Raw genomic sequence first — 11588 nt, forward strand, 5'->3', positions numbered from 1 at the left:
CCAAAGACAGTACTCTTGTGTTGTTACACATAGTGTATCATTTATTTGTTTAACATTGCTCGACAGCGCCTCCCAAGGTACATCTGAAAACCCGCCTCCGTCGGATCGTGGCTGTGACCATGCGTTTTTTTTCCCGCCACTGCATATTTTCCCGCCACCTCCAGAATTCGAAATTGCTGACACGTCACGCTGGAAACAAACGTATATTTAAAACAAGTTTTTGACATCACTGCAGAAACCTCTTCTCCTTCCCGCTGAAATGGGATGTGCTAGGATGGCTCTTTCAAAAAGTGATTTATCATGGTGATAAAATTATTATCTGGATTAATTTAATTTTCTGCAACTTTTCCCCATTTTTTTCTTATTTTTACCTTTTAGGGATATAAACCAAAACACACACAAATCTTACCTAATGATACATAAAGCATTATTTTTCCATAAAACATTTATGATCATTAGTTAAAATTATTTACAAAAAATAACCTTTTCATTAATTTCCTTTTTATATATACATTAACATGTTAATGTCATTTTTGTTCCACATGCATAATGTAGTGATGACAACTAGTAAGTGATAATTCACAACCCATAATTTCCCTTTCACTAATGCAATGCCAAGTAAATATATGGATGCATGTGGTAAAACCATAATATAATTACTATTGAATAGAATTTATATTAAATGAGAATTCCCTTTATAGTTACACTAGTGAATGGGGATGTCCTTTCTCGTAATTACATTTCTATTGTTAAAATACAAATTTCTTTATTTGCCGTCTTCATAAAGCATCTGAGTAGAAGTGCTGATCTAGGATTAGTTTAGCCTTTTAGATCCAAATGAACACAATCACATATGATGGGGGACCTGATCCTAAATCAGCATTCCTACTCAGACACTAAAACATTAAAAAATATATATTTTCCCATTCCTCTCCAGAAACACACCATATATACACACAAAAGTATGTGGACACCACTTTACAATTATTGGGTTTGGCTATTTCAGCCATGCAATCTCCATAGACAAACATTGACAGTAGAATGGCCTTACTGAAGAGCTTAGTGACTTTCAACGTGGCACCGTCATAGGATGCCACCTTTCCAACAAGTCAGTTAGTCAAATTTCTGCCCTGCTAGAGCTGCCCCGGTCAACTGTAAGTGCTGTTATTGTGAAGTGGAAACATATAGGAGCAACAACGGCTCAGCCGCGAAGTGGTAGGCCACACAAGCTCACAGAACGGGACCGCAGAGTGCTGAAGCATGTAACGTGTAAAAATCGGATGTCCTCGGTTGCAACACTCACTACCAAGTCCCAAACAGCCGCTGGAAGCAACGTCAGCACAATTACTGTTTGTCGGGAGCTTCATGAAATGGGTTTCCAAGCCTAAGAACACCATGCGCAATGCCAAGCGTTGGCTGGAGTGGTGTAAAGCTTGCCACCATTGCACTCTGGAGCAGTTGAAACACTTTCTCTGGAATGATGAATCATGCTTCACCTTCTGGCAGTCCGACGGATGAATCTGGGTTTGGCGGATGCCAGGAGAACGCTACCTGCCCGAATGCAGTGCCAACTGTAAAGTTTGGTGGAGAAGGAATAATGGCCTGGGGCTGTTTTTCATGATTTGGGCTAGGCCCCTTAGTTCCAGTGAAGGGAAATCTTAACACTACAGCATACAATGACGTTCTAGAAGATTCTGTGCTTCTAACTTTGTGGCAACAGTTTGGGGAAGGCCCTTTCCTGTTTCAGAATGACAATGCACCTGTGCACAAAGCGAGGTACATACAGAAATGGTTTGTCGAGATCTGTGTGTAAGAACTTGACTGACCTGCACAGAGCCCTGACCTCAACCCCAATGAACACCTTTGGGAGGAATTTGAACGACAACTGCGAGCCAGGCCAACTCGCCGAACATCAGCGCCCGACCTCACTATTGCTCTTGTGGCTGAATGGAAGCAAGTCCCCGCAGCAATGTTCCAACATTAGCAGCAAAGGGGGGGGACCACCTCCATATTAATGCACATGATTTTGGAATGAGATGTTCAAGCAGGTGTCCACATGCTTTTGGTTATGTAGTGTCAAAGTAAAAGCTGGCTTAGTGTTGTTTTGTGCATTACTTAAATGACTATGTATTTTCTTTTAAATATATTTTTCCTACAGTTTTATTTCACCAACATGATGGTTTTTCAAAAACAAACTGTAATCCTGAATGTTCTTAATATGCATACGTGAAACCTTCCCATTCAATGGCAATCATGTTCAATGTGGAACAACCGTTCTGATAGAAATACAACATGTAAACAGACATGCTTCTCTGTCATGTACTAGAGAAAGGAATCATGTCAGTTCTTTCTATACATGCCCTGTCTATCAGCAATGTTCAGAATTTTTCACACTCCTGTACGCAGCCCAGAGGTTTGTATGTCACGGTGGGATCTGAAACCAGGTCTGCTTGGTAAACCAACGGTCTTAACGATTAGACTGAAGGGAATTTCCCACAAAGGGCTGAGAGTGAGACTGATTTTAAGTCGCAGGCAACATTGATAACATGGACAACATTGATACTGTGATCTGTTTCAACGGAAGTCAGGTGAGAGGACACACACGTGAAATAAACATGCCTTCTCATCGGCTGATGGATAGGGACAGGAGTTTCTCCTGATCACGTGACCTAACCAAGAAGAATATGGTCATCATGCCCGAGTTTTTCCTTGTGTCACGTGATCAGGAAAAATAAACTCCTGATCTTAGCCACAGAATCTGAGCATTTGACACAAGGCCAATTTTAGATGGTGTGCCCTTTATCCAACTAACGTCCAAGCTATGAAATGCAAGACATCCCAATAGTACCCTGCAGCGTTATATTACATTTCACCAACATTTTAAAATGATTAAAAACATTTAATATAAAATACTCTCATTATTTAAACTTCATAATTTAACATCACAGGAGTATTGGTCTTCCACTTGATTCTTCTTAGAGGACAAAGTCTGCTGTGAATAAAAGCCAAATCTATTCTCCTTTCATCTCCTCCCTCCACCATGTCCATTGTCCAGTTCACACTCCTCTTCTCTCCTTCCTCCACCATGTCCATTGTCCAGTTCACACTCCTCTTCTCTCCTTCCTAGTCCTCCCACTATCATGTCTATATCATGACAATCTTCTCTCACTCCTCTCTTCTGTCCATTCCTTACGTGACGGAGGTGGAGTTCTGCCCTCGGATTGCACACCAGGCCATGAAGACATCCCTATAGAGATAGTCAATAGATCAACACCAATTTTTTAAATCACAATTGGGAGCACACATTTTGTTTATCGACATTTTCCATTCTTTGGGAAAAACATGATCTATCTTGAATCCCAAGCGTTTCACGTGGTAATGTCAGTGTGTGTGTGTGTGTGTACGTATACATCTGTCCGTACCTGCAGTGTGTGGCCACACACTCGTTGCTGCAGTACTCCCTGTCCCAGTCCTTGTTCTCGACAGCTGGGTTGGTGCAGCCGGCTCTGACACACAGGTTAGGGCTGGAGGTCTGGGTCACAACTGGCCCTGAAGACACATTCAACTCTACCTGCATCTAAGATGGGGGGAGAGAAGGAGAGAGGGGGGGTTGAGTGGCAAATATGAGATTTATAGAATTAGCAGGCATATTACCAAGCATATATTATGACATCATCATATCTAGGAAGCATCTTACCCCTTCCTCTCCTTCAGCCCCGTCCTCAGCCTCTGTTGAACAGGCCATTACTATGGCAGAGGACTGTACCACTTCCCCCGAGTTCGGATTGAACCCACCCAACGCGGCTAACCCACCCGCAGCAGTCACGATAATTGGAGAGTCCAAATCTGAGGGATGGACCATCTTGATCTGCAGGGGTGGTGGTGCTGTGGCACCGCCGGCACCCCCGCCTCTTGGTTTGGCCTGCAGTGGCGGAGGGGCCTGGGCATGTACCATCTGCTGGAGACGGGGGGGAGGAGGGGTGTTCTGCATCTGTTGAAGTGGCGGTGGCTGACGGGACGACGATACCGTACTACTGGACACCATCGTCACCCCTGAGGGAGACTTCTGTTGCTTGATGATGATTTTGGTGACGGTGGGGGGGCTTGGGGCCGGGGCAGGTGGTTTGTGTGCCCCTGTACGGGAACGGGTGGTGACCTGAGGGAGATCTCCACCTGTTAGGATGATGTTGGAGGTGCAGATGTTGGTAATGGTGTTCTCCTCGGGGGCCAGGTGGGGGGCGGAGGAACGAGTGGAGCGGGGATGGGGGGCGACGGGGGTGGGGAGAGGGGCGGGGGAAGGAGGAGAGGGAGGCGACAGAGCAGTGTCCAGAAGCTCTATGTTCAGCTGGGAGAGAGAGGAGGAGAAAGGAGTTTGAAGTTAGAGGGGTAGAGGTAAAAGTGGACATTTAGTTTACACATGACATTTTACAGAAGCTTTTATCCAGAGCGACTTAAAGGAGCAATTAGGGTTAAGTGCCTTGCTCAATGGTACATCAACAGTTTTTTTCACCTAGATGGCTCGGGATTTGAACCAGCGTTTACTGGCCCAACGCTCTAAACCGCTAGGCTACCTGCACCCCGTTGACAAAGGCTGACCCTTGTAATAAACCTAAGCACACACACAGTACAACTGAATAGCATTCTCTAGGAACACTAGTCTTGTCTCACCTCAGGAAGTTGATTATCTCTGTAGGCTGCCAGAGCCTTGAGATCCTCAGTCTTCCTCTTGTACACCTGAGAAGAATACATACAGGGATATCATGAGAGAACGTGTGAACCCGATGATATTACACTGCACAAAAATATAAAACGCAACATGCAACAATTGAAGATTTTAATAGTTACAGTTCATATAAGTACATTGAAATACTATAAATACTAATAATATTTGTCACATGCCCTGAATACAACAGGTGTAGGTAGACCTTACAGTGAAATGCTTACAAGCCCTAACAATGCAGTTAAGAAAAATAAGTGTTAAGTAAAAATAGATGAGTAAATTTTCTTTAAAAATCATAATTAAAGCGCAGCAGTAAAATAACAATACCGAGGCTATATACAGGGGGTACCGGTACAGAGTCAATGTGCGAGGGCACAGGTTAGTCGAGGTAATATGTACATGTAGGTAGAGTTAAAGTGACTATGCATAGATAATAAACAGAGTAGCAGCAGGGAAAAAAGGGGGTGGGGGGACAATGCAAATAGTCTGGGTAGCCATTTGATTAGATGTTCAGGAGTCTTATGACTTGGGGTAAGAAGCTGTTAAGAAGCCTTTTGGACCTAGACTTGGCGCTCAGGTACCGCTTGCCGTGCGGTAGCAGAGAGAACAGTCTATGACTAGGGTGGCTGGAGTCTTTGACCATTTTTAAGGCCTTCCTCTGACACCGCCTGGAATAGAGGTCCTGGATGGCAGGAAGCTTGGCCCCAGCGATGTACTGGGCCGTACGCACTACCCTCTGTAGTGCCTTGCGGTCAGAGGCAGAGCAGTTGCTATACCAGGCAGTGATGCAACCAGTCAGGATGCTCTCGATGGTGCAGCTGTAGAACCTTTTGAGGATCAGAGGACCCATGCCAAATCTCTTCAGTCTCCTGAGGGGGAATAGGCTTTGTCGTGAGGACGACGAGCACGCAGATTAGCTTCCCTGAGTGGGTCTGACAGTTTGTGCAGGTGAAGAAGCCAGATGTGGAGGTTCTGGGCTGGCATGGTTACAAGTTGTGTGCGGTTGTGAGGCCGGTTGGACATACTGCCAAATTCTCTAAAATAACTTGAGTCGGCTTATAGTATAGAAAATAACATTAAATCTCTTGCAACAGCTCTGGTGGACATTCCTGCAGTCAGCATGCCAATTGCACACTCCCTCAAAACTTCAGACATCATTGGCATTGTGTTGTGTGACAAAACTGCACGTTAGACTGGCCTTTTATTGTCCACAGCACAGGGTGCACCTGTGTAATGATCATGCCGTTTAATCAGCTTCTTGATATGCCATACCTGTCAGGTGTATGGATTATCTAGGCATAGACATGCTCACTAACGGGCGTAAACAAATTTGTGCACAAAGCTTTTGAGAAATAAGCTTTTTATCCGTATGGAACATTTCTGGGATCTTTTATTTCAGCTCATGAAACCAAAACTTTACATGTGTTTATATTTTTGTTCATTATACATTATTCATATCTACATATGTGCTTGTATAGTGAATGTGAACATGTGCGTGTAAATGTCTGCATGCGTGTGTTCGTTTGCACGTGAATGTGTGGGTGTACCTGTTTCTGCTCCTCCCCCAGACTTTCCCACATGGAGGCCACTATCTTGGACACCTCTCCGAAGGTGGCATTTGTGTTCTGTCCCTTAATGGCTGCCTGTGTGTCCCTGAAGAACAGAGCGTAGGCCGATACTGGCTTCTGGGGCTCGTTGAGGTCTTTCCTCCTCTTCCCTTTCTTCCCTCCTCCGACCGCTCCCCCTCTCCGGACGAGATTAGGAGGGGTGCTGAAGGACGGAGCGGAGGAAGGTATGGGGGAATCGGAGAGAGAGGGATCGAGGGAGATGACGCCGAGAGAGACAGGGGACTCCACCAACACGCTCTGCTGAATTAGAATAGGCAAGAGAGAGGGGGAGAAGGAGACGAGAAATACAGAAAGAAAACAGAAAAACAGTTTCCCATACATTGATCAAAGCACTTGAATATAGAGTGCATTCAGAAAAGTATTCAGACCTCTCCCCCTTTTCCACATTTTGTTATGTTACAGCCTTATTCTAAAATGGATTAAATAAATAAAAATGTCCTCATCAATATACACACAATACCCCCTAATGACAAAGCGAAAATAGGTTTTTAGAAATGTTTGCAAATTTATTAGAAATAAAAAAAACAGAAATATCTTATTTACATAAGTATTCAGATCCTTTTTCTATGAGACTTGGAATTGAGCTCAGGTGCATCCTGTTTCCATTGATCATCCTTGAGAGGTTTCTACAACTTGATTGGAGTCCACCTGTTGTAAATTCAATTGATTGGACATGATTTAGAAAAGACACACAACTGTCTATATAAAAAGATCTCACAGTTGACAGTGCATGTCAGAGCCAAAACCAAGCCATGAGGTCGAAGGAATTGTCTGTAGAGCTTCAAGACAGGATTGTGACGAGGCACATAACTTGGCATGGGTACCAACAACATTTCTGCAGCACTGAAAGTCCCTAAGAACACAGTGGCCTCCATCATTCTTAAATGGAAGAAGTTGGGAACCACCAAGACTCTTCTTAGAGCTGGCCGCCCGGCCAAACTGAGCAATCAAGGGAGAAGGGCCTTGGTCAGGGAGGTGACCAAGAACCTGATGGTCACTCTGACAGAGCTCCAGACTTCCTCTGTGGAGATGGGAGAACCCTTCCAGAAGAACAACCATCTCTGCAGGACTCAACCAATCAGGCCTTTACGGTAGAGTGGCCAGATGGAAACCACTCCTCAGTAAAAGGCACATGACAGCCCGCTTGGAGTTTGCCAAAAGGCACCTAAAGGACTCTGACCATGAGAAACAAGATTGTCTGGTCTGAAGAAACCAAGATTGAACTCTTTGGCCTGAATGCCAAGCATCACATCTGGAGGAAACCCGGCACCATCTCTACAGCGAAGCATGGTGGTGGCAGCATCATGCTGTCGAGATGTTTTTCAGCGGCAGGGACTGGGAGACTATTCAGGATCAAGGGAATGATGAACGGAGAAAAGTACAGAGAGATCCTTGATGAAAACCTGCTCCAGAGAGCTCAGGACCTCAGACTGGGGCAAAGGTTCATCTTCCAACAGGACAACGACCCTAAGCACACAGCCAAGACAACGTAGGAGTGGCTTCGGGACAAGTCTCTGAATGTTCGAGTGGCCCAGCCAGAGCCCGGATATGAACCCGATCGAACATCTCTGGAGACCTGAAAATAGCTGTGCAGCGACACTCCCCATCCAACCTGACAGAGCTTGAGAGGATCTACAGAGAAGAATGGAAGAAACTCCCCAAATACAGGTGTGCCAAGCTTGTAGAGTCATACCCAAGAAGACTTGAGGCTGTAATCACTGCCAAAGGTGCTTCAACAAAGTACTGAGTAAAGGGTCTGAATACCTAGGTAAATGTAATATTTTTTTTATTTTTTGTACCTTTGCTAAATTTCTAAAAACCTGTTTTTGCTTTGTCATTATGGGATAGTGTGTGTAAATTGATGAGGGATAAAAAACAATTTGATACATTTTAGGAAAAGGCTGTAACGTAACAATGTGGAAAAAGTCAAGGGGTCTGAATACTTTCTAAATGCACTGTAAACACAACATTGAGAATTACATTACAACAGAGAGACGGACAAACAAGACCGACAGACAGACTAATCCGCTAATAGACAGACATGACAGAAAGATTGACCAATAGGACTGACCCGTCTGAAGTCGTCCATGTCGTCATCCTGTAGCGAACCAACGGGTGAAGCAGCGGCCGATAGTGGTTGGTCAGGCGACTGGGAGCACGCCAGGATGGCCCCGCCCCCCAGGCTGAGCCCCAGCTGTGCGCTGAACTCTGATTGGTCCATGGTGGTCAGCTGATTGTGGCCCAACAGGCCATGGCCCATGTCACTCAGCGGGACGTCTATGGTCATTGGGGAGGAGCTGCTGAACTGGGAGCCAATGGGGTGTCCCAGATCCTGGAAAAGAGGTGGGGTTCATAGTCAGACAAGGGCATAGTATTACGAACGAAATAAAATATTGTAGTCCTCACATAGAATTAAATAGAACACTAGAATGGTGATTGGCATTCCGGCAACGTGACTACAGGACGGCCATATTGGTCAGATAATCTTAATTCATTGAAATGTATCTCTATGGTTCTCACCATCCCCAGAGCAGACCCCAGCATGGCCCCTCCTCCACCAGGTTGACTGATGACCCCCAGACTAAGATGGTGTTCCAGCCCCTGTGACCCCGAATGTGGGTTGACAAAGGTCAAGGCGAAGGACGGGTCGTCTCCCCCCACCACCGCATTCCCGGGGGTGGACAGGCCACCGCGCTCCCCGTCCGAGAGCTCTCCGAAGTGGGCCACTACATCAGACACAGTGAGGGCCTGGTCCGGATCCAGGGAGATGGGGGGGATCTCAAACTCCTCATCGCCCAGGCTGGGGGTGTGGAATGTCTGTTGGGGGGGGGGATAGAATGGAGAGGAATGAGAAGGGGGAGAAGAGAGGGTAGGGGATGGGGGGAGATGGTAAGGAGAAAAGGGGTGGAGAGGAGACAGTAGAGAGGAAAGAGGGCGGGGAGAAGTATGTCATTGTAAGTATGAGACGTCATCACCTGCTATACTGGATGTTAGTGGTGTGTGAATAACTGCAGATTGTTTGAGGATTTGTAGATAAGAGAGACAGGATAGGGGAGAGGAAAAAGAGAGGGAATGAATGTTTAAAAAAGAGAGTGAAGTGGAAGGGTTGAGTAGCTACCTCAGAGGAGGAGAGGAACGGATGGCTTGCCCCGCTGATGGTCAGGTAGTTGTCACTGCCTCCAGGGAACTGAAACACAAAGCACACACACATGGGTCAAACCATCATCACCGCATAACAATGAGCAGCATCATCATCATCCGTTTAATAAAGTCAAAGACATCATGCATAGCATCAACAACACATCATCAAACCGTATAACAACCACACACACAACTAGGCATACTTTTCACATAGTAAACATCCCAATGACCACAGCTCACCTCGCCACATCAGCCAATACATTACACGTGTGCTGTAACTACCACATATTCAACCAAGCCCTAATATGCGGTTGTAAGACTTCTTTCTGAGTGTTTGCGGGGGTCACAGTTGACTCCATAGAGCGCGCACACACACACACACACAGCTCTTGTTGTCGGTCACCTTATTATCAAATCCATTGAAAGACCCGGGGTCCAGGAATTCTGGATCTCCGTGTTGCCCAGTCCCATCCATTAAATCAGAGTAAAAATTCAGGTCCATTTTCTAAGGGCGCCTCGTATGACATTCAATCAATGAAATTGTATGAAGTGCGGAACAAATCTATAAACGAAAACTACTGTACCACTTACTGACTGTTTTAGTATCACGAAATGTACAAACAATGAAGAATAAATCAAAAATGGCTACAGCCCAGACTTCAGATTTCTGTCATGAAATATGCAGGATTCATAGCGACTCCAATGTATAAAATGAAGCCGAGGTTTGCTATGCATATGGCGAAATAATTCTCTCAGTGCACGCCAGAGCTAGATCACTCATACCAAAAATAACCCGTCTCGTTACTAGCTAGCTTGGCTATCCTACTATGCTGACGCAAGGCGGTGGTACCGAATCCTGTGCTAGCTGTATTTATACACCTACTACACCAGAACAAACTCAAGCTATCTTACCCTCACAAGCTAGCGTAAGGTTAATATTATACGCTATATGGAATCCCGCAAATGACCCTAGTTTGACTTGTCTTGATCCATTTGAGTATTTAGCTCGTCCGGTTCTTTCTCACCGCTGCTCTGTGCTCGAGCAAGGCTGATCAATGGAACCAGAATTGTGGATTTGGAATTGAATCGCCATAATCTTGGGGGCGGGCTTCAGTGTGGGAATGGAGGGTGTCTGGGATATCGGAATTTTGCTTACAAAGCAGTTTATTTATTTCAAAGCGATTTGTCATCATGTAACAACCGATATACTTTTTTAAAAGCACATATGGCTCAATTATGACAAACAAACCCAATATATTATTGAATTAAATAAACTACTGATATCCAACATGGACTTTCACTCCCTCCCACTTTTCTCAAATGGTTTATCCCAATGGCCTAGTAAAGACCACGCCAAATTAAAGGCTTTAACCGTTAATTCTCTGGACAAAACCTAAAAGAAAATGTTACAACAACCACTAACTGCCTGTCACATCTTTGGAAAATCCCACTGTCAATAATAACATAGAAAAACAGCCATTGCCACGCATTAATTTTAGAGACAACTCGAATAGACAGGCAGAGGAAATTATTTTCCTGTTGTCACCTTCTTGCTGTTTAATAACAAGCTTTCTCACAAGGATCATATAAGGTAGTTAGTTAATCTCAATCTTCAGGGACTTTTAGAAAGCAGAGGTTAAAGCTCTCTACTCAAAGCTGACAAACTAGGAAAGAGTTGGCTAATAGCTAGTTAGCTTGCTAGGTCTGAATGATGTCAGGCTTTCTGAGCGTGTGTTCCTTGTGTGTTTGAAAACCAAATATTGTTGACACTTGTGCGATCCAACCTGTACAGGGTTGGATATGCCGACCACACAAGTGATTCCCCACTGAAAACTTTCTACTCTCGTTCTTACCTCCATTCTCACCCCGAAATGTGCTCTGTCCCACTTTTCTGAACTTCGCCCGTGATGATTTTTTAGTTTTTCGTCAAAAATCACAACATGGCACCGGCTTCCGGGATGACATGAGGAAGTGACATCATTTCCACAGAGCGACGTGAGCACGTTGACGTTGCGCGAGATAATGTTTCAAATATGCAAATGAGTCAAGTTGTGTGTATTTTTTGTTAACTACATTTGATCAATTATGATATTGAGAAT

General features: G+C 44.8%; 1 protein-coding gene across 3 annotated transcripts; it reads right to left on the reverse strand.

Moving 5' to 3' along the window:
• Window positions 1-18: 18 nt before the first annotated feature.
• On the reverse strand, window positions 19-11490 carry LOC139561073 (TOX high mobility group box family member 4-A-like). 3 transcript variants are annotated; one of them, XM_071377907.1, is made up of 9 exons: window positions 11343-11490; window positions 9467-9535; window positions 8869-9165; window positions 8420-8680; window positions 6268-6588; window positions 4669-4734; window positions 3698-4345; window positions 3423-3577; window positions 19-3247 (listed from the first exon to the last, which is right to left on the reverse strand). In XM_071377907.1, the coding sequence occupies exons 1-9, from the start codon at window positions 11346-11348 to the stop codon at window positions 3190-3192; spliced, it is 1881 nt and encodes a 626-aa protein (XP_071234008.1). In that variant the 5' UTR covers window positions 11349-11490; the 3' UTR covers window positions 19-3189. The 3 variants fall into 3 exon arrangements, with proteins under 3 accessions (XP_071234008.1, XP_071234007.1, XP_071234005.1); XM_071377906.1 differs by lacking the exon at window positions 11343-11490 and adding an exon at window positions 9893-10395 and having other exon boundaries at window positions 6268-6585; XM_071377904.1 differs by lacking the exon at window positions 11343-11490 and adding an exon at window positions 9893-10395.
• Between the last annotated feature and the right edge of the window lie 98 nt (window positions 11491-11588).

The sequence above is a fragment of the Salvelinus alpinus genome, chromosome 31 (genome assembly GCF_045679555.1).
Source record: "Salvelinus alpinus chromosome 31, SLU_Salpinus.1, whole genome shotgun sequence".
NCBI lineage: Eukaryota > Metazoa > Chordata > Actinopteri > Salmoniformes > Salmonidae > Salvelinus > Salvelinus alpinus.

What these genes read in the sequence shown, in the direction of transcription:
- LOC139561073 (XM_071377904.1), bottom strand. Translation starts at nt 9,991, where the DNA reads ATGGACCTGAATTTTTACTCTGATTTAATGGATGGGACTGGGCAACAC. An exon ending in TGGGGGAGGAGCAGAAACAG is followed by an intron (nt 4,735 to 6,267) that starts GTACACCCACAC and finishes TATTCTTCTCAG; the next exon opens with GTGTACAAGAGGAAGACTGA. An exon ending in GGGCTGAAGGAGAGGAAGGG is followed by an intron (nt 3,578 to 3,697) that starts GTAAGATGCTTC and finishes CCCCCATCTTAG; the next exon opens with ATGCAGGTAGAGTTGAATGT.